The sequence below is a fragment of the Megascapheus bottae genome, chromosome 13 (assembly GCF_031878675.1).
Source record: "Megascapheus bottae isolate mThoBot1 chromosome 13, mThoBot2.hap1, whole genome shotgun sequence".
NCBI lineage: Eukaryota > Metazoa > Chordata > Mammalia > Rodentia > Geomyidae > Megascapheus > Megascapheus bottae.
The window spans coordinates 57,441,047-57,466,284 of NC_143521.1; the positions used below are offsets into that span (position 1 = coordinate 57,441,047).

The 25,238-nt window shown below is 56.4% G+C and overlaps 1 protein-coding gene across 1 annotated transcript; it reads left to right on the plus strand.

Moving 5' to 3' along the window:
* Positions 1 to 221: 221 nt before the first annotated feature.
* Evc (EvC ciliary complex subunit 1) lies at positions 222 to 24,723 on the plus strand. Its single transcript, XM_090343171.1, has 21 exons — positions 222 to 242; positions 319 to 441; positions 5,040 to 5,123; positions 5,936 to 6,165; positions 7,226 to 7,310; positions 8,711 to 8,809; positions 10,407 to 10,544; positions 11,684 to 11,842; positions 13,530 to 13,746; positions 14,314 to 14,462; positions 15,485 to 15,583; positions 16,439 to 16,651; positions 16,982 to 17,091; positions 18,206 to 18,416; positions 19,379 to 19,585; positions 20,969 to 21,113; positions 21,735 to 21,831; positions 22,517 to 22,643; positions 23,579 to 23,657; positions 24,172 to 24,283; positions 24,640 to 24,723. Exons 1-21 carry the CDS (start codon positions 222 to 224, stop codon positions 24,719 to 24,721), a joined length of 2,787 nt encoding a protein of 928 aa, XP_090199297.1. The 3' UTR covers positions 24,722 to 24,723.
* The last annotated feature ends 515 nt before the right edge of the window (positions 24,724 to 25,238 follow it).

A 25,238-nucleotide genomic window follows, 5' to 3' on the forward strand; every position in this document is an offset into this window, starting at 1 on the left:
GTTTTAAGTCTTCTCTGTGGTATATCTGGTTTCCTGCTTTGTCCTTTGGTTTGTTTTGTATTTCACTTTTTTAAAGTGAGAGTCTGTCCTCGGGTGACTGGTGATTCCTGACCCCCACTTTCAAGTGGGGCATATTCCGGGGCAACTTCTTGGGAAGGTGACCTTGACCATCTTGAAGAACATGTTTAAGGGTCCCAGGTAGCTGTGGAGGCTGGAGGGGCATGCCAGGGTGGCTGCTGGCCGTGAGGTCATCTGGCAGACGCTTGGAGGGCTGCAGGGTACTGGGCTTCAGGTCCTGTGTCTCCCTCTGCACTTCAGAAAGATGACAAACAGTGTCTGCTCAAGGACTTGGAGCACAACATGCAGAGCCCGTCGGAAGCAAGCACGCCATCCAGGAGACGCAGGAGAGAGGCTCCCTGGCCGAGGACCCCGGGGGCTCTGGTAAGCCTGTGTGCGTGTGTGTGTGTGTGTGTGTGTGTGTGTGTGTGTGTGTGTGTGTCTCCGGGGTGTTTGTCAGGTGTCCCACTGATGACTCACGTGCCGTGCCTCCAGACACTTCTGTTTCCCCTGTAGGCGCCGTGTACATGTGATAAAATGCACACCGGCTCAGCTTCAGGCTGATGAGTGTGACAGGTGCTGGCCGCCAGCAACCCTGGCAGAGGTGACCGGACGTAAGGTCGTTGCCCTGGGCTGATTTTTGCCTGACTGAGCTACTTGGGGAGCTTCTGACACTTGTGGGGGCCTCCATCACCCACTCTCTGGGGGTACAGATGGGCCCTGTGATGGCTCACTGCTTGGTCAGCCATTGGCTGACCAAGGGTGAGTGAAGTGAAGCATGTCCACACTAAGGAATATTACTGGGGCGTAAAGAGACAGTGGCGCACACACCGATTGCATGCCAATGCGCAGCACTGCTGGATGAATTCTGTAGAGATGAGTAGTTACGCTGGGTGATAAATCCTGTGTGGCTGAGTACTTAGGCTGAGTGGTGAATTGTGTATAAATGGGTAGATACGCCAGGTGTGAAGCCCTGTATTACAAGGCATGTTTGTGGGAGTGTGCATGAGAAGCATTCCAAACTGGGAAGTTTATATGAACAGAAAATAGATTCATGATTGGCTGTCAGGGACTGGGATGGGAAAAGAAAAGGCAGGGGGATTTCTTTCTTTTTTTTTTTTTTTTTTTTTTGCCAGTCCTTGGCTTGAGCTCAGGGCCTGAGCACTGTCCTTGGACTTTCTCAAGGCTAGAGCTCTACCACTTGAGCTTCAGCACCACTTCCGGCTTTTTTCTATGTATGTGGTACCGAGGAATCGAACCTGGGTCTTCATGCATGCTAGGCAAGCACTTTAACCACTAGGCCAAACTCCCAGCCAGGGAGGGTGAGTTCTAAAGTGTTTCTTTCCCTCTCTCTGAATAGTAGAGTTTAAACTTGGGACCATGTACTTGCTGACAGCCTCTCTATCCCTTGAGCCACACCTCAGACCTTTTTCCTTTAGTTAGTTTTTAGATAGGCCTCCGACTATAATCTTCCTACCTATGGCCTCCTGAGTAGCTTGGATGACAAAGCATGCACCACCACACCTGGCTTAGTTGCTGAGATGAGGTCTCACTTACCTCTTCCTCAGATGCCTTTAAATTAAGATTCTCCCTATCTCAGCCTCCCTAGGAGCTGAGATTATAAGCCTGAGCCACCACATCTGGCACAAGGTTTCACTTGAATATAATGAAGCCTTGTAAAATCCACCAGTACCTGTGAAAGTATTAGAAAATGCTATACGAAGCCAGGCACAATGTCTCACGCCTGTAATCCTAGCTACTCAGGAGGCTGAGATCTGAGGATTGCGATTCCAAGCCAGCCTGGGCACTAAAGACAGTGAGACTGTTATCTCCAATTAACCACTAGAAAACCGGAAGTGGCATTGAGGGTCAGGGGTAGGGTGGTAGCCTTGAGCTAAAGAGCTCAGGAACAGTGCCCAGACCCAGAGTCCAAGCCCTATGACCACAAAAAAAAAAAAAAAAAAGAAGAGGAGGAGGAGGAAGAGGGTAGCTCACGTGTCAGGGAAAGAACTCTGGCCTGGGCATCAAAGCATCATGCTTCCTTGCCTTTGTAGTCGGGGTCATGTTGGCATCCTTCACAGTGTCCCTGGGACTGTGTTCCCTTCTGGGAGTCCTCCAGGCCCCCAGGCCCCGTTCTGGGGGTCCTCCAGTCCCCCAAGTCCCACAGGCTCTGCCGGCAGCTGCTGACTCCCAACCCCAAGTCTTTCTTGCTGGGTAATGTTTTACCTGCCGGCTGTTCCACTCTGCCAAGCAAATGCTTGTCCACAAGCTAATGATTGGCCAGAGGTTGAAGAGCTGCCTGTGCGGGGCTGGCACCCCACCTTCTGCAGAATTCTATGTGCTCCCCACTGTTTGGTGGCTGAGTGCAGCCATGACTCCCTGCCCTCTGGTACTGAGGACCCCTGGGCTGAGCCCCAGGCTACTTGATTGCTTGGTTGAGCTCTGCTTAGTGACTAGCTGTGTGGTGAGACCGCACAGGAAATGCTGAAGGCTCTGAGGGCTGTGGTCAGGGCCTCCGGTCTGCTCCCCTGCGCTGGTGGGGGATTCTAAGCCCCATGGAAGCCCTCCTGTCTCTGAGGAGACACCCCTGGACACACACACACACACACACACACACACTCTATATACCTTTATGGTTTTCTGAAGAAAGGTGATGCTTCAGCTGAGGTTTCACCTTGTAAAAGTGGGAAATGGTCAGTGGATCTTCCAGACGGTGACAGATGTCACCACCCTTTGGGGGTCATTCATCTCCAGCTCAGGCCTGCCTGCTGCAAGAGGTCAGAATAGAAAGGAGATGTCCCCACAGGTGACCCCGCCCCACCCAGGCAGGGCAGTTCCAGTGCCGTCTCCAGGCCCGGGGTCTGCACCCACATCTTTTCCTTAGGCTTTCCACAAGGCTAGTTTGCCCCCTTGGCTTCCTGTTGGCCTTGTCTTAAAGCTTTGTGGTTTTGTTCCTAAGCACCCTCATTTGCATTTTGACTGACAGATGGTGCTGCCAATCCTGGAGCGGCCTTGGCATCTTCCTGCTGTTCTTCAGCTAGTTCTCCTGGCACCAGAAGCAATTCAGGCAAAGCTGGGTGTCAGGGGGGGAGGGGTCTGCAGGTAGAGGGGAGGAGGGGAAGACATGTGGGGCCGTCAGGTCACAGGGAAGTCCAGAAGGGGTTCAGATGAGCTGTGGGGAAAGCAGCACTGGAGGATGTTGTCTTTTAGCCTCAGTTTCCCCTCTGTGGAATGGGCCTGGTCCTGATGGCACTCCCAGAGAATGAGACCCCATAGGTGAGCATGAGGGCTGTGCTGGAGCATAGCAGGTGTGGGTGGGGAGCCACCCTGTGGGAAGACATGCTGAGGTCAGGCTGAGGGCCCAGAGGTTGTGTTAGTGGCACTGGGGACTTGGTGGTGAGGCCCCTCCATGTCTACCTTGGGCAGGATGCAGCTCAGCAAACCCCCAGCTTCTGTCCTGAGCAACCTCCTTCCCTGGCATTGCATGGCTCTTACTCTGCTTTTTTTTTTCTCCAGTCCTAGGGCTTGAACTCAGGGACTGGGCACTGTCCTTGAGCTTTCCCACAGCTAGAGCTCTACCACTTGAGCCTCAGCACCACTTCCAGCTTCTTCTGTGTATGTGGTGCTGAGGAATCAAACCCAGCACTTCCTGCATGCTAGGCAAGCTCTCTACCACTAGGCCACCCTCCAGGCCTCTCTGCAGGCCTCACTGGAGGCCCTCCTATTCTGGTTTGTATTCATTATTGCCATGAAGAAGGCAGTCTGCTATCAACTAAAGCAGTGAATCTGCAATCAGAAAATCCAAGTTCAAGGCCCATTTCTGAGGTTTACTAGCTGTGTGGCCTCGGGTGCATAATCATGTATTTCTCCCATCTGGGAAGCAGAGATTATCATCCCTGTGGTCAGGCCCTTAGAAGCTCGGGGCCGGTGGTCTTCCCTCATTCTTGTCATCTAAGACTGGTTTTGTGATAGAGAGCAGACAAGAATTTATCCAACCATTTCTCTATTTCTCCATCCATCCATTCATGCATCTATCCATGCATCCATCCATCTCTCCACTCATCCAGCCATGCATCTTTCCATCTATCTGGACACCTCATCCATCCATTTAGCTGTTCACTTACTCATCCATCTATGTATCCATCCATCTGTCGGGTTCAGTAGGCAGGAAGACTGGACTAGAAGATGACCCAACTTGGGCCTGGAGTTTGGCCTAGTAGTAGAGTGCTTGCCTAGCGTGCACAAAGACCTGGGTTCGAATCCCTGGTGCCACATACATAGAAAATGGCTGGAAGTGGTGCAGAGGCTCAAGTGGTAGAGCTCTAGCCTTGAGAAAGCCCAAGGACAGTGCTCAGGCCCTGAGCTCAAGCCCAGGACTGGTAAAAAAAAAAAAAGGATAACCCAACACCAACATAGATTACTCTAGAGAAAACACCCTGGCGAGGGGCGACTCAGAGCTAGGACATTGTGTAGAGGGTCTGTGCATATTCTAGAGTTGTCTAGATTCTCTGAAAGTAAATAATAGTGAGCACAGGAAATACGTCGTAGATGGAGAAAGGGAAGGAGGGGTGCAAGGGTGTCTGTTCAAAGCTCTGGTCTGTTCAGAAAGCAGTTATAAGCCCTGCCTGGTCAGACACCAGCCAAATGGGTTATAGGAGAGAGAGAATATGACAGATGTGTTCATAAAACCAGGCACTGGTCTGTAGTCTCAAGATAAGGACATCTGGCTGTCTGGACCTGATGCCATCCATTTATTTCTATCTATTCAACCACTTCATGGTGCATCTCTATCCATCCATCCATCCATCCATCCATCCATCTATCCATCCTTCCCTCCATCCAGCAAGGATATAATGAACCCATCATGGTCCCTTCCTGTAACAGCTACTTCTCCCATTGAAATGTGCCCTTTGAGAACTCCTGGCAGTTTGTCCTTTGTTTTTCTGAAAGCCTGTTCACCATTTCTTCACTGTTCTTTGCAGGAGCATGAGCCATCTCTCAACAGCAACATCACAGAGTTTGCACTGAAGGCCAGAGTTGTCTACCCCATCAATCAGAAATTCCGGGTGAGAGTTTTGAGTTTGTCTTAGAGCCACGATTAATTCGGCAGCATGGAGAGTGGGGAGAAGTGGAGGTATTTGGGGTGCCATTTGGGGCCCATTTGAGCGTGCTGTGGCAGATCATGTCTCAGGGGTTACTTCAAGGCTGTGGAATGGAGCAGGAGAGCCACTCCATTCTGTGCTCTTGGGGAAAATCTCACCATGACAGGGCACAAACTAAGAAATTACTAGGCTAGTGGGACACCCGTGGCTCATACCTGTAACCCTAACTACTCAGTAGGCTGAGATCTGAGGATCAGGTTTCAAAGCCAGCCTGGGCAGGAATCCTAGTCTGAGAGACTCTTATCTCTAATTAACCACCAAAAAACTAGAAATGGATCTGTGGCTCAAGTGGTAGAATACTAGCCTTAAACAAAAACACTCAGGGACAGCGCCCAAGGCCTAAGTTCAAGCCCCAGGACCAGCACAAAACAAAGAAAGAAAGAGAAAGGGAGGGGGAAGAGAGGGATGGAGGGAGGGAAGAAGGAAGGACGGACGGACAAGGCTGGAGTTCTCTCCTGGCTGTGACTCTCCATCTCTATGTGGGTAGAGTTCCTTGCAGGAACTGGGGCCAGTGGGGTGCGTGGAGGGCTGCCGGGAGGGTGAGGCAGAGGGGCCCGACCTTCAGGAGGCAAGTGTAGGGAGGGGACACGGGACTCAGTCCCTGGAACTCGGGCGTGGCCCTCACAGCCCATCTGCACACTATCGCGGTGCATTGTGGTAGACGCACAGGATGCTGGGTAACAGCCCCTCACTGATGCTGTGACGTCTTCCCCCAGCCTCTGGCCGATGGCTCCTCCAAGCCATCGCTGCACCAGAACCTGAAGCAGGCTGCGTTACCGCACCAGCCGATGGAGGCCTCCCCGGCCAGCAGCCTGGGGAGCCTGAGCCAGGCCGAGAAGGACGAGGGCAGCTCCTCGTCTCTGCACTCGGCCTCCAGCGATGACCGAGTCCTCCGCCACGCCCTGCTGTGCGTGAGCAGCTTCCCCGAGGTGCTGGCCAGCGAGAGGTAAGGAAGGAGCGCCACCACCCGGGCAGGCAAAGCGCCCACTCCCAGGCCCACCAGTGTTGGAGGGAGGAAACAGACACGCAGCCACCTAGCATCAGGGATGGGGCTGCAAACCACCCGCCGCTCAGTGAGTGCTGTTGGTCACTCTTGACATTACAGAGTCAGACCTGAGCCTGGGGAGAGGCGAGCTGGGGCCTCGTGCAACCACAAACCATGCACAGGGTCCCCGCACAGCACTGAGAAGGAGTGCGTGGGTGCTGGGAAGAGGGCTCAGTGCTGTGCTGGGTTAAGATCCAGCCGGGTTCCCCCAGCGCTCCTGTGCCCGCCGTGCCCAGCCGGGGGAGCCTGGCTGGGTTCGGTGATCAGCATCCATCAGTGACATAGCAGTTCCCTGTGCCGTCTTCCTGGGAGGCGGACTCTGCGATCTGCTTCATTTTAACAAGAAGAGATTGAGGCACAGGGTGGCGGAGTGACCTTCCCAGGGTCACACAGCCAGTGAGGGATGGAGCCACCTTGTCACCAAAACCCATTTTCAGATCACCCAACTCCCATCCGGAGCACCGCTGGGCCCACAGCAGGCACTGAGTGTCCGTGTCTGGCCCCTGGTCTGCAGCCCAGGAGTACCAAGGGTGTCCCCAACCCAGGGCCTAGGGAGTAGGGAAGGACTAGGCCTTGAACACTAGCCTGATACCCTGTGGGCAGCCTGATGAGGACGCCCACCCGAGGGAGGCTGGGCGGAACCCTAGCTTACACTGGGTTTGCCTGGCTCTCCACTGGGTAAAGGAGGCGGAGGCTGGCTGGGGCGTCACCCAGGAAAGACAGCGTGGTGGACAGACAGATAGGCCTGGGGTGGGGGCACAGGTGCAGGTCTCTCCTCTTCCCTGCATGCGATCCATCTTGACTCACCCGTGTCCCCTGTGTTCTGTAGGTCCTGGTGGGTACCCAGCTGGCGGGGTGGGCGGGCGTGGTGAGCGTCACGGGGGCACAGGAGGCCTGCCTGGGGCCTGAGCGGTATCACCGCGTCCTGACCACCGCCTGCTTGTCTTTCCCAATGGCGCAGCGCGGACACGGACCTGTGTGTCCACAGCCTTCACTTACAGGACCTGCTGCGCGTGGACGAGGCGCTGAGGCGGGAGAAGCACGTGGTACGCGGGGAGGGGATGGCTCTCTTGTCTTGGGGACGGGACCCGGTCCTGGGGCCCCGGAGAGGCCTGGAAACAGACCTGGGTGGCAGCGGGGGGCCACAGGGGAGTGTGAGCAGAGCCTGAGTGCAGTAGAAAGTGACTCCACTCAGGCAGAGATCCTGACAGAGACCACGCAGAGCCTCCGTCCTCTTCAGAGGATTGGTGGCCAGCCTAACAACGACTATGCCCACTGGTTTTACTGAGTGCCTACTAAGTGCTAGGGTGTGTTCTGAGGGGGGGGGGTGTGCGTGCGCATGCGCTGATTCTAGGACTTGAACTCAGGACCTCATATTCTCCCTTGGCTTGTCACTCAAGGCTGTCACTCTACTACTTGAGCCTCAGAACCCCTTTTGGCTTTTTGCTGGTTAACTGAAGGTAAGAGTTGTCTAGAATTTCCTGCCCAGGCTGGATTTGAACCTCACTCTTCAGGTCTCAGTCTCCTGAGTAGCTACGATTTCAGACGTGATCCAACAGCGTGCAGCTGCCGGGGATATTAAGTGGGTGGTTACGTTTAGATTTCACCATGATTACTCCACTATGGGGAGAAACAGAGGCCCCAGGCTTCATCCCCCAAGAAGACTGAGAGTTAGAGAGCAGTCCATCCTCTCTGGAGCACAGTCTCTGACCGTCACAGAGGAGGAGGGACAGGAAACCAGGGAAAGAGTGACACAGACAGGCAGACGATCAGAAAAACATTGGACTCCGTGGTAACAAACGCAGGCGAGGCAGTGGAACTGGGGGGTCACCTAACCGAGTTCAGCTCAAAACAGGCACAGCTGTCACTTACGCTAGGATGTAAGACACAGTGCACCTTCCTGCACCCAGCACCCTGCCCCAGGGCCACCAAACAAGCTGAAGGAGGCCCTACCTGCTGTCCCCAGGGGTGGGGCCTGGCTGTTTTCTCATAGTCCTGCACTTCCCCTGGGTGAGGGGGAAGGAACCCTAGTTTCCATTGTCGGGTCCTCCCTGCTTGTGAGCAGTCACAGAGCTCCTCCAGCCCTTTTGCTTTTTGTTTGTTTGGTTTTGTATTTAGTTCATTTTTCAGGTAGGGTGTTGTACTTATAAGCAGCATGATATGGAATCTGGATCCCCCATAACTGAGTCTCCCTTATAGCCAGAATTAGAGGTGTATACCACCACGGCTAGCCTAGCAAGTACAAATCCTTGAGTTCAAAATCCCAGTAGAGGGAGGGAGATAGGGAGGGAAGGACGGGAGGCCCATGAAATGCAATGTATGGTAGGCCATTATCATGAAACATGATGTGAGATCTTTGCTTATAGCAAAAAGTATTTTGGAGTGAGAAGAGAGAGGGAGACTGTGGTTTAAATCTTTGTTTTGTTCCCTTTCCTTCTGGCAATAGATGTTTCTCCAGATTTTAAAAATGTGCCTGGTAGACCTCCTTCCTAAAAAGAAGTTTGATGAGAAACTATGCCAGACGATTCTTTCAAAGCAAGAACGGGTGAGTGTTTAACCTCTCGAGGCATCTTGGAAATGGCTTACCGCCACAATAAAGTACTACGTGGAAATAGTCCATCTTACCACAGTATAATGAAGTGTGAAGGTGGATGTGTGAGTTGGCCAGATTTACATTGAAACTTTGAAAACAAAATAGGCCAGAACTCATAGCTACTGCAGGGTCACAAGCCCGAGTGTTATGTTGTGTGCAAAGCGAGTGTTCAGTGATTGTCGCTGTCAGTATCACCTGGACTCGATGCTTTCCAGTGTGGGGAGAACTAGAAAGCCACTGGAAAGAACTGCTTCCCGCTCTCCTTGGTGGCATCTGGAGGAGCCACTCGTGTTCCCCCTGAGTTCCACACCGGTCCAGAGACCAAGTCAAAGAGACAGATATTGCAGTGCCTTTTCTTTGGTAGCCAAGGTCACCTTGAAGGATGTGGCCTAGAGATGCAGCAGTCGCCAGTGGCTTCCCTTTTGTTTTCGTTTGTTTTTTTGCACAAGGCTGGCGGCTCTACCACTTGAGCCACAGCTCCTACTTCTGGCTGGTTAACTGAAGATTAGAATCTCTTGAAATTCCCTGCCCCAGGTGAGTTCAAACCACAGTCCTCAGACCTCCTGCGTAGTTAGAGTGGCATACGTGAGCCACCTGCCCCCGCGCCACTGGATTCCTATACTGAGTGTCACCATTAGCACACCACCAGGGTGGACTGCCTGAGGCGTCCCCACGTGGAACGGGGCCTTGGCTGCCCGTCAGGCTCTGTGATGAGACCACACCAGAGCAATGGCCTCCCGTGATTGGTGCATCCCAGAGATGAGGAGGCGGGGAAACTCACTGCACTGCCGACCTGTGCTTGAACCCTCCAATCAAATGCATTCTTCCCTCCCTGGCACATCGTGTATGTCCTTTCCCTAGAGAAACAAGACACGTAAGGAAGAAACTCCCTCCCTAGCGCCACCCCTCATCTCAGGGTATTTTCCAGAACTTTATAATGGTTGAAATGCATGATTTTATTGTTTCGCTGGTTTCTGTGACAATATTGGGGCTTGAACTCTTGTTTCCTTCTGTCTCTTAGCTTTTTTGCTAGTGCTCTTATCACCTGAGCACAGCTCTACTTTTTAGCTTTTTGGTGGTTAATTAGAAATAAGAGTCTCATGGACTTTCCTGCCTGGACTGGATTCAAACTGTGATCCTCAGATCTCAGCCTCCTGAGAAGCTAAGATTACAGGTGTGAGTCACTGCCACCTGGCCAGTTTCAATTTCTTTGTTTTTTTTTTTAAAGGTATACTTATACTTTTTGGCATAGGGGAATATAGAAGAAAATAATCCTTTAGTTCTTGAGGATCTATGTTTAATAAGGAAAATAGAATTTTGTCATTAAAGTAGGACAGTGCTCATAGCATTTAATTATTGTTAGGAACCAGTTAATAACATAAAGTGCTTTCCATTTTAAGTGGTTGTACAAAGGACATTTTAATTAATATGTTTTTTAAAAAACATTTGTCTTTTTCTAATATTAAAGATATAGTTTAATTTTTCATTGCTTTCGTGTGTGTGTGTGTGTGTGTGTGTGTGTGTGTGTGTGTGTGTGTGTGTGTTTCAGGATTTGGAGGAATTAGAAAAGAGACTTCGGGTCAAACTGTCAAACACGGGGATGTTGGGTGCTGAGGACTCGGTCTACATCACCCTGGCAGACTTGGAGAAGAAGGAGAGAGAGTTCTCTGAGCAGCTCCTGGACAATGTACGTGCTAGGCTTCCTGGCCCCTGGGCAGGATGACCACGTGGCTCCGTCATGCAGGCCCCGAGCTCGGGGTCCAGGGCCTGGAAGTTAACCTACAGAAAGTGTGGTTGCAGAGCAAAGATTCTCAGCAGAGATTTTTTTTTCCATTTAAGCTTTAGATTGCTTTTTTTTTTTTAAATTAAAGTGTGTGTGCTGGTCCTGCGACTTGAACTCGGGGCCTGGGCGCTGTCCCTGAGCTTCTTTTGCTCAAGGATAGAGCCACAGCTCCGCGGTCTTTTCTGGTGAGTCCCGCGAGCTTTCCTGCCTGGCCTGGCAAACCTCGATCCTCAGATCTGGGCCTCCTGAGGCTGCTCAGGATTTGAATTAAAGGGGTCACTCCAGCCCACAAACGACTTCTAAGCAAGTGAAAAGGCGGCATGACCAGGCAGCCCAGGGTCCCGAATTCCAGGACCTTGGCAGCTTTCTGCGCAGAAGGGTGTGTTTATAACTGTGGGGATTTCAGAGCAGTGGATGGCCTTTCCAGGAGCTAGGAAACGGGGTGTTCAGGGCCACGATGGCAGCTGAGGGGATGTGGGAGCCTGAAGTCTCAGTTCTCATGAAAGGAAGGCCATGCCAAAGGACGAGAAGTCGCTTCAGAGCCAGGCCTGCCACTACCCCAGGGTGCTGGTGGACTGGTGTGTTCAGTAAAATGTCCCAGACGCAGGCTCTCACTGTGTCGTGGCTGTTCTCCTCCTGCCCGCCCCCCTATCTCAGATGTACACCAGGCATGGGGTCTGAGATGTCTCCACAGAGGAAAGGGCCACTGAAGGGTCAGATAGAGAGGGCAGCCATGCTGAGCAGTGGGTGAGCAGCGACGGGGCCAGGGCAGCTGGGAGAGCAAGAGAGAGGCAGGGAGCAGGCTGAAGGTTTTCGACTCCCGTCAGAAAACGTCAGTTCTGGGGGGCTCCACACATGGTCTGCTGGAGAGGCCTCTTTAAGCTGATGCCACCGTCAAAGAGTGTGACGGGGGCCAAACGAGCTTGCTGGACCCACAGGATGGTTTACACTGAGAAGTAGATCTCGGGTCTCACGTGCGAGCCAGGCAGTGTTCTTTACTGAGTGCTCTCCTCTGTCCCTCACCCCTCACGCTCATTTCACAGATGGAAGCTTTCTGGAAACAGATGGAAGACATCCAGCACTTTCTTGTGGACCAATTTAAATGCTCCAGCTCCAGAGCGCGGCTGCTCCTGGCGACTCTGACGGAGAGAATGACAATGGCCGAGAAGCTGCTGCGTGACACGCAGGATCTGCAGGCTCTGGTAAAGCGGGGGAGTGGGCAGGAGCCTGTGTGAGGTCCCGCTAGAGCTGGGGTGCCCTGGACCGCTGAGCATCTCAGCATTCAGGCCACATACCTCATGTTGTGGGCTGAGGTACAATGTCCCCCCAAAAGCAGTGAGTCCATCACCTCCCATTAGTGGATGTGCCCACCCAAAGCTGTGCACTGGCATTTGGGGACCTCTAGAAAGTTCTGAAGGACCTCTGCCCCCCACATATGGCATTGCAGTTATCCCAGTGGCCCACACCTGGCTTGTAAAACCTCTCCAGTGATTCTGGCGGAGGTCACGGGTGCAGCCCTCTGTGGACAGAAATCCACTTGTGTGACCTTGGGTCTAGGCTCAGCTCAGCACGTGGAGTTGCGTGATCTTAAACGCATATGAGGTGCCACAAACAGGGCTGGTAGGAGCTGTAATTCTCCAGACACGTCTTTGATAAACCCTGGGGACTGCAGAGTCCCCAGACAGCCGTTCTGGTCTGGACAGGAAGATCTAGAATAAGCTAGAATGTGTCCAGTAGTGTCACTCAGGACAACACAGGAAAATCCCCAGGACCTAGAAATGCCATCGCTTCAGACCAAAAGAAAGACGATGCGGAGAGACGTGAGCATCACTAGACCACCCTGGCTGGTATAGTGAACGCTTGACTAGGCTCTTCCTTAACCCTCATCACCTCTGACCTTCAGGTCAGGTGAGGAAACAGTTCCTCGGGCCCTGTGGCTCAAGAAGACGCTCAGGTCAGTGAGACAGCTCCGTGGCTCCTGTATACCTTTGTCCCTCCATCCTCTCCTGGTTCTGAGCATCCACAGGGCTGGGAATCCCCAGAGGCCAGGCCTGGCTTTCCCGCCAGGGTCTCCTGGTCCTCTGCTTGTCCTCTTGCACCCTCTAGTGGCCATGGCCACTCCTGTTGAACAAGAATGAGCCAAGCAGGGTCCCAGCAGCCTGAGGACTGGGCGGGAGGCAAAGTGCCCTCCGTGGTGCTTCCCTGCGGGACTGTCCATCCTCCCGTTCTCCGCGGCTGGGGCGGAGCCCACACGGCTCAGCAGCAGGGAGGCCATGGCTGAGCCAGCCACTCAGGTGTAGCCAAGGCTGCGAGAGCTCTGGAAAGTGGATCCTGGAGACAAGAACTTAAAGGCAGTAGAGCACAGAGGTCCAGTGACACAGAAACCAGGACTGGGGAGGGGTGGGACACAGCCCGGGAGGAGCCAGGATGACAGCCCTGTCCGCATCTCTGAAAGGCCCCCCGCATCAGCCCAACCTTGGGACTTCCCTATATTTGGGATGAAAGGCTTGTGCCACTCAAGCAGCAGCCATTGGTTGAAATGGAGTCCGTGAACTTGTATGCTCACCTCCCAAGTCAGTGAGATTACAGGCTTGAACCACCACGCCCAGCCTTGGAGTCAGTATTCATCCCCGTCTCACTTGGGAGATCTCTGTCCCGTGCTTCCTGGGCTCCTGTCCCTAAGAGCGGCTCAAAGGGAGCACGCGGGCTGCACGAGTGGGATGCACCAGGAGCCAGGGAGCAGAGCTTGTTTCTGACCACCTGGATAACAGGCGCAGGAGGCTCAGTGGGTTCATGGTCTCCCCCAGAGTGTGGCACTGGAGCCCAGGGCCTCCCCAGGGCCACGTGGCCCAGCAGTGACCCCTGGCCATGGTGATATTGTTCCCTCAGGACATTCTGGAGAGAACGATGGGGCGGGCGTACATGGCAAAAATGATGGAGTTCCTGAGGCTGCAGGTCCAGGAAGAAACTAAATGCCGTGTGGCCGCTATCTCCCGTGGCCTGGAACTGCTGACCGCCCAGGGGAAGCTGTCTGGGCGGCAGAAGGAGGAGCTGCTGACTCAGCAGCACAAGGCCTTCTGGGAGGAGGCCGAGCACTTCAGCAGGGGTGAGCTTTGCCACGTGGGTCCCCAGGGGGCTGGGCTGACAAGGGACATGGCATCACGGGTCAGGACCTGCGGCCTGGCTAGCTGGACTTCTCCAGGTCAGACTCTCCAACTGCAGAGATGATGAAGGCCTTTGTGAGCCTGGGTCCCTAGGGTGCCCGGGCTCAGAGGGGACAGAGGAGCAGGCGCTGGCTTAGCTAGACATGGCCCAGAATGCCTAGCTGTGAGCCACCGGGCCAGCGTCCCCCCACACGACATGGCCCTGCCCAGCTGTAGAGCCATCAAGAGAGAGGCAGGGTTCTCATGGGCAGAGGGGAGCCACTCATGTTCCAGAGCGAGGTCACACCTGTCCTCGGGGTCACCCCAAAGGGCATGGGCTGAGGCTGAAGGTGAGAGGGGATCCTGCTTTATGAAGGCCCCACAGTGAGAGTGGAGGGGAGCCGGGTCTCCCGCCGCAGGGCAGGGCATGTCTGCTGCTCACACCGCTTCCTGGCTCCCTTGATGGCACAGCAGAGTCCTGCCAGCTCCTGCCAGAGTCACCTCTGCCCTTTGGCTCTTTCCAATTCCAGAGTTCGTCCAGCGAGGCAAGGACCTGGTCCAGGCGTCCCAGGCCCACCAGGCAGAGGAGACGGCAAGACTCACCCAGGCCCAGGAGGAGGAACTAAAAAGCTTCCTGGCTGCTGCCTGGCCGACCTCAGACCCAGAGGCATTCGTCAAGGTGACCTGGCGCCTCCACGCCCCCCCAGGCCTCCTCCTAGGCCTTGGGTACAGTCAGAAGCAATCCCTGTCTTTCTGTGGCAGCTGAGGGGCCACAAGCAAGCTCCTTGTCCTCTTCTGGGAGCCAGGGCTGACTGGTTTATGCTAGGCTTGAGAAGAGGAGGGGAAACCGTAGAACATGGCAAAGTGCTGGTGCATTCCAGATGGCAGGCCCAGGGAGTGGGCCTCTGGTGTCAGGGACAGACTGGCACACCCACGACCCAGCCCTTCAAAGTGGCAGCAGTTCTGTGGGGAGGAGACCAGCTCTTGGCCTGTCTGGAAGGCAGGGTCAGGGAGATGGTCCAGCTAGAAAGTGTCCTGGGCCTTTAGAAGGAAGAGGACAGGGACCCCTCTGTGGGTGTGGGTGTCTAGGAGTTGGGGTGTTCCATGTATTCCTGGGTTCTTTGGGTGCAATGTCAAAAGTCAGGACGTGGCCCAGGTGCACACCAACATAGGAAGACAGGAAAGAATGAGTTTCTGGTGGAGTGGAATCCCTGTACACTTGGGACGCCCTATGTAGTTGAGATGTGGAGGCAGGCACTGAGTCCTCTTTGCTCTTCCTGGTCTAGCACCCCTAGTGGAAGGTCCTAGAGTGGTCACCACACCCCCTACTGCCCCAAGGGGCGGAGGCCAGAGCACCCTCTGGAGAGCCTGGGTATTCACTGCTGCCTGGCCCACTCCCTTGCCTGCATCCACCCTGCCATGCCCCTTACTTTGGTCTCCCCGGGCCTGGGTCAGGTCTACAGCCATTGAAGTCAGAGTTGAGTGACTGGTGTCCAGGCTGGGACAGGGATAGCCAGAGTAGCCCATGGACCCGGATGTCACAAAGAAAAGAACTTGTCATGTAGCCAGCGTTCTGGCTGCAGAAGCCAGAGGACAGTTCTGTTCTCCAGTTTCGTCGTGTCCAGGCCAGGGTGACGGCCACATATCTGCAAAGCCAGGGTGGCTGCATTTCTCTGCTGGATGTGTCTGTTCTAATCACAGGCCTTTCACGAGATCCTGGAGAGGCAAAGGCTGAGGCGCAGCGACCTGGAGGAGGAAGAGGACGTCAGGGTCATGGAGGCCATGACCTCGCTCTGCCAGGTCTCTGGCCCCCACCGGGAACCCCAAGACAGACCTGGGTCCTCTGCGCTCACTGGTCGGCAGCCAGCGTGCCACATCTGCCTGCAGGTCCCTTCTGCCTGTGTTGGCAAGCCTGTGTGCCTTGTGCCTTTCTGGGCTTACAGATGGCCCTGGGAGGCAGGGGAGCACACAGGCCTCCCGGGTGCCAGGCCCCTGGAATGGGGTTGGTGAGAGGGTCAGAGTCCTGCCTGTGGCCCTGTGCAGAGCTGTGGGGAAAGGGAGAGCTGGGCGGGCAGCGCCTTTTGGCGTGGACTGTCCACTCGTGCCATCTTCCTTCACAGCTGGGGAGGCAGGTGTGGCACTGTGCCCTGCCAGCCCGCTGCATAGCAGTGTGCAGAGCTGCACACAGCTGCTGCTGAGATATCTTCGTCTACCTGGACTGAACTTTAAAACACAATCGTCCCGATCCCTGCTTCCCAAGTCTCTGGGGTTACGGTAGCTGTGAGCCACCTCACTCATCCATCTTGTATAATTTAAAGAAGTGCATTTTTAGAAAGGGACTGGGGTTAGGAGGCAAGATGGAAGGACAGGAGGTAGGACAGGAGGCAGGACAGCGGAAAAGAGCCAGGAGGGCCTAAAGCTGGGTAATGCACCAAGATGGCATGTGTCTATACACGTGTGTGTGCATGCTTTGTGTCTTGTGTGCGTGCAGGTCAATGTGTGCATGCACAAGCACACACGTATCTGCCCGCTCACCGGTGTGTGCACGCCTTGTGAGTGGAGAGGCCTATTCTGTGTGCTGTGTAGGGGAGAGGCGGCAGGATGCCTGGGCCCTGCAGGGTGTGAGGCGAGGGAAACCCACGGTTCTCGTTGCAGGAGCTGTATTGCGGCACCATGCAAGCCTTCGGGAGGTTTGTGGACGCGCTGTTCCTGCAGACCCTCCCCGAGGTGGGCGGCCTCCCCCGGGCCGAGTGCGAGGCCCTCCAGCAGCAGGTCCGGGAGCACGCGGCCCGGCAGCTGGGGCAGTCGGACCGATTCCGCCGCCGGCAGTGGGGCCTTCTGCAGGACCGCCTGGAACAGGACCGGCAGGTGTGTGGGGGGGGAGTCTGGGAGGAATCACGGGATCCCCAGCACCTCTCCTGGACACCAGCCCGGGGAGAGCTCAGGCAGCACCAGGACAACAGTCAGGGCCATGCCTGGAGATGGGCATCAGGAGAGGGCTGCGCACGAGGGAGGTGACATCTGTCCTGGTGATAGGAGGTCATTAGGAGGGGCACAGAGAGCTGAGGAGATTACAACAGGACCAGAAGAGCATCTTTTAGCCAGAAAAGGAACGACGGTGATCCCAGGGCAGGCTGGAAGGAAACGCTGTGGTCTACGCATGCGCCTGCATCCGTCTGTCCCTCTGTCCCGGAGCAGGTGTGGCTGGAGGAGTGTGCGCTGTCCACGGTGCTGCAGGCCCAGCTGCGGGATCACCACGAGAACACCATCCAGGAGGTCCTGCAGCGGCTGGGCGGCCTCTCTGAAGAGTGAGTCCTACCCTGCCAGCCTCAGATGTGACATTTCACCCACTCCTCCTGGGTAAAGCGGAGCTCATGGCACCTACTCCATGGACGTGTGTTTCTGGGAAGTGTGTGCATGTGTATGTGTGTGCACGTTCATGCACATGCCAGTCCTGGGGCTTGAACTCAGCACCTGGGCAGTGTCCCTTAACTTTCTTGCTTAAGGCTGATGCTTTACCACTTGAGCCACAGTTCCACTTTTTGCTCCTTAATTGGATATAGAAGCCCCATAGACCGTCCTGCCCAGGCTGGCTTTGACTGCCATCCTCAGATCTCAACCTCCTGAGTATCTAGATTCCAGGCCTGAAGCGCTGACACTCAGCTCCTCTGTTGAGTTCTAGGTGTCCGTTACTGTGTGCCGAGTTCTAGAGCTTTTTATTTAATTCTTTTCAGAGCATCCAGTTGTCTGGAAACTTATTTAACTCTTTGAGCATGTAAATCATGATTTTAAACTTTTTGACGGTTCCAGACCCCTGTGCCTGTGGCTGTCTCTCCGTTGCACTTTACTTTTGGTTATGTCCTTTCATCTACTGGTGTGCCTGTTTGCGTTGACTGTCCTGAATGCACTTGATGAACAGTTGTAGAGATGACATATGACTTGGACGGATGAGATCCTTAGTGAGGCCCTCACTTTGCTTCAGGAATGGATGTCAGTGGTGGAGATGAACTCCAGCCACCTGGGAATGCCTTCGGGAGAGACGAGCCCTTATTGCTAGGCCGAGAGCCCTCGCTGAAAGCCAGGCCTGCTGGCCAGCTCTCCCGTCTTGGTATTCTGATTCCTGCAGCTCTCAGCCTTCTGCAAATACTTTATGTGATGAAGCCAAGTGATGACCCAGGGTTTCTCTGTGTCACTCACTGGGATGGAAACTCAGAAACAGCTTGCAGTTCTGGTTTGGGATGTGTTTGTTCTTTCAGTTACACCTGCAGTTCACACGCCTATCCACTGCAGGCACTGCGTCTGTGCAGCTGAACTTGGGTGGGGAGAGGTTGGGTATCACCTGGGCTCTCTGTGGGTGTCGGTGGCTCAGTGCAGCCGAGAGTGCTGACCCCAGGCCCCTCCCTGCCCGCTGACTCCCCCCAGGTCCACACAGAGCATCCTGCAGAGCCACGAGCTGCTGCTTCATGCGGCCCTGCGAAGGCTGGCCCTCCGTGGCAGTGCCCTGGCCGCGCTGACGCAGATGAGGCTGTCTGGGAAGAAGAGGCTCCTCCAGGAGCTGCGCGAACAGCTGGTGCTGGAGCAGAGCCTGTCCCAGTGTCTGGATGAGCAGCAGTGGCAACTGCTCAAAGCCCTGGTAAGATGGGTTCACCCCCCCCCAACATCCCAGCAGGAAGTGCCCTGTAGCGGGTTGGGCTCCAGCCGAGGTGGTCACAGCCTGAGTCCCCTGACATCCCCGAGCCCCCTGCCCGGCTGCCACTACAAAACATACAGGCGGCGCCTAGAGCACCTGGACCACCCGGTTTCAAGCTAATGGCCTCGGCAAAGGCCCCATCTCCAAGCAGTCACACAGGAAAGTCCTGGGGCTTCCATGTATGGGTTGTGTCCCTGTTTGCTATAGGGACAACAGCAGACCCTGCAGGGGCTCGTGTGTAAAAGGGCACCAATCTAGTGTAGGGCACACAATAAGAATCATGACAGAAAATTGGGGTGTGGCAAAAAGGCTAGTTGTCTCTGATCGTTTCACAGACCTAACCGAAGAGTGGGTGAGAGGCAGAGCTGGGGTTCAAAGCCTTGTAGACCAGGTCTGCATCTCATGCATGAAGCCCGGGATCAAGGGAGCAGTGCTTCTCAACTGCTCCCCCACCCCATCAATCCTGGTGAGGCCCCAGCTTGCCCAGGGCACTGCTCTGGCTTTCAATCCCTGCCACCCCTTGTTTCCTTCCCGGGGCCTCTGTCCCTGTCACAGCTTCTGCAATGACCCAGAACTGCTTTCAGGCGCAGAGCTGACCTTGAAATCTGGCTCCCTTGAGTGACCTTCAGGATGTTTCTCAAATGCTCTGCGTCCTCGTGACGTCATCAGTCCTGGGCCCTCAGGCCCCACTTTGTGAGCACCCACAGATGGCACTAAGCACACAATAGGTGCATAATAGATGTATCTGGGAAGGGACTGAACAGCAGACACCTAAGCTCATCCCCTGTGTTAGTGCTCCAGTGGTCAGACGTGCCCAGAGCCCGTCCTCCCGCCCCATCCCCTCCCCCCAAGGCCCAGCCTGACTGGCGGGAGCTCTCACCGGGCTGCGTGGCCTTTCTTTGCAGGAGGCCCGAGTTCAGGAGGAGGCTTCCAGGCTGGAGGAGGAGGCACAGCAGACGAGGCTGCGGCTCCAGCTGCAGCTGCTGACCGAGGCACAGGAGGCTGGGCAGCTCCTACAGCAGCGCATGGAGAGGGCCATCGGGCAGGCGCTGCTGGCGCATGCGCGGAGTGCAGCCAGCAGGAGCCGGGCCAAGGACAAGGACGACTTCAAGGCGAGTGTGAGGACTGTCTGCCAGGGTGGGCAGGTGGGACATCACCTGCGGTTGGTCCTTGTCCCACCTCCGGGGGTGGGGGGAGGCTTCTGGTCCCCAGGGTTGGCTTGACTTCTCAGGGTCCTGGAAGGCAGGCTCACCAGGAGTGTCACAGCCGGTGCTGGCCTGCATGTGTCACTCACCAGCACCTCCGGTCCACTGGTGATTCACCACAGTGGTGACATAGCCTGGTGCCACATCCAGCACCACCTCTCAGCCCCTGCTGGATGGCCTTCCCTCTGCCCACTGCGTAGACTTCAGGAAAATGGAGGCTTCTGCTCGGGCAGATGGTGCCTGTAGTTGGGAAGGAAGTGAGTGGGGGATCGGGCCCAGAGCCAGGTCTTCTGTGCAGCAGCCAGCCCTAGGGCAGGTGAAGCCCCCCCCCAAAAAAAAACTCTGACAGAACTGGAGAAGAGGCAGAGGAGGCCTGCACACACGGCTGCATTAGTCCTGTGGCTAGCAGGCAGCCAGGCACTCACACACCTTTCAGCACATCCTTTCCTTGAGGTAAACTGAGTCACCTTGCTCATCTATGTGGCCGAAGCAGGGCACGAGCTTCCTAAATATCCAACATGTGCCTCAGGCCATGCAGTTTCTGGCTGGTGACTTGGGAAGGCCACCTCTCAGCTCCTGAAATCCCCCAAATCCCACTTGATGTGAGTGCTCGCAGCAAGAACTCCTACTGCAGACAGGCCTTGTGGATGCAGGAAGGAGTCCTCCCCGGGAGAAGCCCCACGGATGCAAGCAGTGTGGCAAAGCCTCTGTGCCCTCCCGTGACCTCCAAGGGCATGAGGAGCTCACATGGAGCGAGACCTTGCAGGGCTAGGCACCTGAGAAAGCCTGCACTCAACTGGACCACTGTCAGTCACGAAAGAACGCATGCTGCGCAGAAAGGCTGGGACACAAGCGGTGCTCTGTCCAGCAGTCTACCTCCATTCGAAAGGGAAAAACTCGCGGACTGTCTAAGTCTAATCGTTACCATAAAAGTAACCTTAAAGCTTGGTGGGCCATGCGGAGAGGCGGCCTTCGTGGGGCGCTGAGACAGCGGGGGTTACTGTCCATAACCTGGAGGCCGGCGTCGGCGGGGCGCAGGCGCAGTGGGGCGCGGCTGTCCCCACCCTGACTCCAGTAGGCGGGGCGCAGGCGCAGTGGGGCGCAGTTGTCCTCACCCTGACTCCAGTAGTCGGCGGGGCGCAGGCGCAGTGGGGCGCAGCTGTCCTCACCCTGACTCCAGTAGTCAGCGGGGCGCAGGCGCAGTGGGGCGCGGCTGCATTCCCACGGCCGGGCCGGGTGGTACCTTACCTGCCTGGGTCACCACACCTGGACTCCTGTCGCCTTCCACAGAGCACGCTGGCCCAGGCGGTGGCGGAGAGCGTCTACGTGACCAGCACCAGTGTTGGCCACCTCGTGCAGGCCCATGACCAGCGGATCCGGAGGGTCGTGCAGGACCACGAGGAAGGGGTGCTGCGGCGCCTCAAGGCCCTGCAGGGTACTGCGCCTGCGCAGACAGGGTGGGGGGGGGGGTCGCTGTGCATGCGCAGAATGGTGCGGGTGTGCAGAGTGGTTGGTGCGCATGCGCAGAGTGGAGTCCAGCTGCAGGGCTCGGTGTGCATGCACACGTGCAGCCAGACTGTTGTGCATTTATTCACTCAGTCCTCCATCCCCAAAAGGGTTATTGTTTGTTTGTTTTCCAGTCCTGGGCTTGAGCTCGGGGCCTGAGCACTGTCCTTGGGCTTTCTCAAGGCTAGAGCTCTACCACCTGAGCCTCTGCACCACTTCTGTATGTGGTACTGTGGGATCGAACCCGGGTCTTCATGCATGCTAGGCAAGCACTCTTCCACCAGGCCACACTCCCGGCCCCACCCAAAAGGTTTTCTCAAAGGCATTCATGTCCATTGTCCACATTCACATCTGTGTCCACATCCCTGTACAGGTCCCACCCTCGCCCACGGCCACTCTGTGTGTCCATTACTGCACCCTACGACCCCCCCCCCTGCATCTGGCAGCCAGATTTCCACTGATGCTCATGTCGCTCAGAGCTCCGCCCCTGGCCTGGCAGCCGTTCTGCAGTATAAGTTGTGATTGTCGTGTGTTTCTGGGTCCCATCCAGGTGAGCGGCTGGACAGTTACAAGCTGCAGAGGAAGCAGGATGCCGGGGAGCCTCTGGCTGGTGGGGCCCATGGCGTCTCCCAGACTTTGCAGCAGAGGTGAGGCTCCATACTGCGGGTCCCTTGAAGGGGTGTTCTTGCCCACTGAGCTGTGTGCTGGCTGGAATCTCACCTGGCCTGGCTTGTTAGCGGCCCTCACAGCATGGAAAGCCACAAGCCTCTCTCTGCTCTGCATCAGTAATGGTGCCTGGAGCTAGTGGACCGCGGCCACTCCGCCACCTCAGGGAGTCCATCCTGAACAGTGGACAGGAAGAGGGCGGGGCAGTGATGGAGATGGGTTTGGATGGGTTTGGATGGCCCCATCTGCTGAAGGCCAGGGAGAGTCAGATGGAGAGGAGAAAGCACGTAAGAGAAAGAGGGAGAACAAAGCTAAAGGACGGCACTGAGGCCCTGAATTCAAGCCCTAGTGCACACACACACACACACACACACACAATGCCACTGTATCTGGACCCCTTGCTGCTGTGTCTCCACTTGGACTCTGAGATCTCAGTCTGTCCTCACTACTTTTCCTGCCCCATGGGAAGGATTCACTGGCCTGCCCTGTTTCTTGGCAGGCCAGCCTCCAGGCCCTGCAGTGCCCCACACATGCGTCCACAGTCACCTTGCCGGTGACAACCCCAGTCCTCTCTGGGTCACCACTCCCCCGCTCCCCCTCAGGGAGGCTCGTTTAGGGGCAGAGTTTAGACGCAGGTCTCCAGCCATCTCCACCCCCCCCCACCAGGATGCTGTGGCAGCAGAAGACGTTTCTGACCCAGTTCACAGCGCACCAGCACAGCCGCCTGGATGCGCAGAGGCGCAAGGCCAGCGCCCTGGACCTTCTGGAAGCTCAGCTCGAGACCCAGCTTCAGGTACTGCCATCCTAACAGGGGCTGTTCTGTTCACACCGCCCCTGCCCGCAGGCCATAGCCCTGGGCCTCCCTCTGTCCACTGAGCCTCGGCACACTTGAGGCTGGGAGCATGAGCGCCTCAGGCCCTCAGCCCCCCGTGTCCACTGATGCAGCAGGAAATGTGCACGGTCCAGAGGGCCACAGGGTGTCAGGGCTGGCAGCCCTGCCCCCTCTACCCACGCCAGGGGGACCTAGCCTGGTGCCTCACCAACACCCAAGAGGCTTCATCTCCCCTGTGTGTGAGTGTGAGATGTGGCCAGGCGTGGGGCACAGATCTGTAATCCCAGCTGCAGAGGTGGGAGGGTCCCTGTTTGAGACTAGCCTGGGCAAAGTCACTGTGAGACTGGATCTGTGAGACTTAAGCTATGAAGCCACAGGGCTCGGTTCACAGAGCCTTTGAAGTCCAGAGCTCAACCCTCAGTCCTGAGAAAACCCATCTGGGGCCCTAAGACAAAGTGCCTTCCCTAAAACAAAAAGTTATTCCAGAATGGAGGTGTGTGATAGGGTGTCGGCTTTCACCTTCCACCTGTGGCCCTGCGGGGTGACACCACACTGCGGTGACAGTGAGCACTTCCTGTCCGCAGGCTGACTGTGGACCAGCAACTAAGGGGATTATCGGTGGGGAAACTGAGGCTTGCAGAGATGCCATTTTTACCCCCAGCCCTAGGATATCTGGAACAGGTCTGCCCAGATAAACTGCATTGTACAGCAGCCCTGCGGAAGCAGGCAGGCCTTGGTCTGGGCCAGGTGCTATGTCCGCTGCCTCAGTTTCTCATCCATCATTGGGGCTGTTGGCCAGTGAGGGGACAGGCAGTTCCCTAGCAGCTGCCCTGATGGTGTCCTGGCGGGGGCCACGGGCCTCGGACCCGGAAGTGATCTTGCCGTTCACTTGTCAGGAAGCAGAGCAGATCCTCACTTCGGAGCTGGCCGCCCTGGCCCGGCTGCCCCTGGCTGAGCACCGGCGTGGAGCGCCAGGTGAGTCAGGGCTGGGGGCGCTGCAGTGGGAGGTGTGCTGCCCTGAGAATCACCGGTTCTGATCCCAGGTCCCCTTCTGAGCAGCTGTGTGGCCTCAGGTGTTATACCTAACCTTACCAGTCTTCGCTGTCCTGTCCTCTGGGTAGACCCGTAGTCTGGGGCCCTGGCTCAACAGTGGTCACCCCCAGATTACTTGTCCAGAAGGGAATTGTACCCCCCCTGCTCTGCCAGCCACACCCTGTAACCTCATGGGCTCCCCATGTGGTGGAGGGACTGCAGATCTGTGGAAGCTGAGCTCAGTGGTAGCTGGACTCTGCCTCAGTTTCCCCAGTGTTCTGTGAGCTGCTGCTGAGACAGAAACAGAGGCTGTCATATAGCCTTTTATTTGGGGGCCTCAGTTTCCTTCCCAGTGAATGGGCAGAGTACCAGGCAAGCGTAGACCACCAGGCTGTGCTGGTGAGGCTGGGAGACACTGCCTAACCCAGCCATGCTCGCGTCTGCCTGTCACCCCCAGAGAAGCCCCTGAGGACCAGAAGGAGGAAGACTCCACCCCAGGAGAGAGGGGACCCAGGACTGCCCAGTGGCAGCGGCCCTGCCCCGGGGGACCACGCCTCAGCTCTGCTCAGGTACAAGGACTCCACTGCTAACCCCAGCCCTCACCGTGTGCCCTGGGCAGGAGACAGGCTCCTCCCCGACCCGCTCCATGCAGCCTGGACGCATAGCGACGCTGGGAGCTGACATGGCCGCCGCCAGCCTCTATTTCCGTTGATAACCAGGCTGGCCGGTGATAACTGGCTGTCTCCTTGCTAAGCCAGGGGTCCTCAGTGCCCCCAGCCCCTGGTGCTGGCCGGTTCCCTCCCAGCAGAAGGACCAGGCTGTTTGCTTCTTGTCATGTGCACAGGGACCTGGTATCCAGGCTCCTGTCACTGCCCGGTCACTCCATTGCGCTCCAACCCCTGCCTTTCTTCTGGGTCTTGCGCAGCCAACAGCTGAGTCCACAAGACAGCGAAGCAGGCACCGGGGAAGACGCGGGGAAGTTGTTGAAGAAGAGAAGCAACCTGTAGCCCAGGCCGTGGTGCACAGCGCCCCTGGCGGCAGCCTGCGCAGCTGCTCCTGGAGGAAGCAGGGGACCCGGTGGGGCTGGGACTGGCTGCCACCCAGCCCCGTGGGAACAGGACGGGACCCACGCGGCGCTGTGAGTGCGCTGTATGTCCTGTCCAGCTTCCAGCCTTGGGGTGCTTCTCAGGCCTAGTTCTTCCTCCTAAGTGATCCGCCCCTGGCCTTGTCCCGAGCTCCACCCACGACCACGGGCTGCCAGGCCACACTGCCCCTGAGCTGGGGTCTTCCGGTCACAGTCCAGGCCTCAGCTTCTCACTGGCTTCCCAAAGACTTGCCCGACAGGGGCTCGGGCACCGCTGGTATCTCCTCACAGGTCCACCCTGTCCCCCCCCACCTCCCTGGCACCCACAGGGTCACAGGGCCTCCCATCAGCACGGGCTCCCGGCTTTTCTGTGCTTGGCTGAGCCAGCGCTGAGACAGGCCCAGCCCATAAGGAGGGGACTGGGGACCGCAGCTCGGTCC

Bases quoted from the DNA above. Each gene is read 5' to 3' on its own strand.
- Evc (XM_090343171.1), top strand. From the start codon at position 222: ATGCCAGGGTGGCTGCTGGCC. The intron at 16,652-16,981 runs GTGTGTGGGGGG...GTCCCGGAGCAG, and splicing joins GCCTGGAACAGGACCGGCAG to GTGTGGCTGGAGGAGTGTGC. The intron at 21,114-21,734 runs GTACTGCGCCTG...GGTCCCATCCAG, and splicing joins GCGCCTCAAGGCCCTGCAGG to GTGAGCGGCTGGACAGTTAC.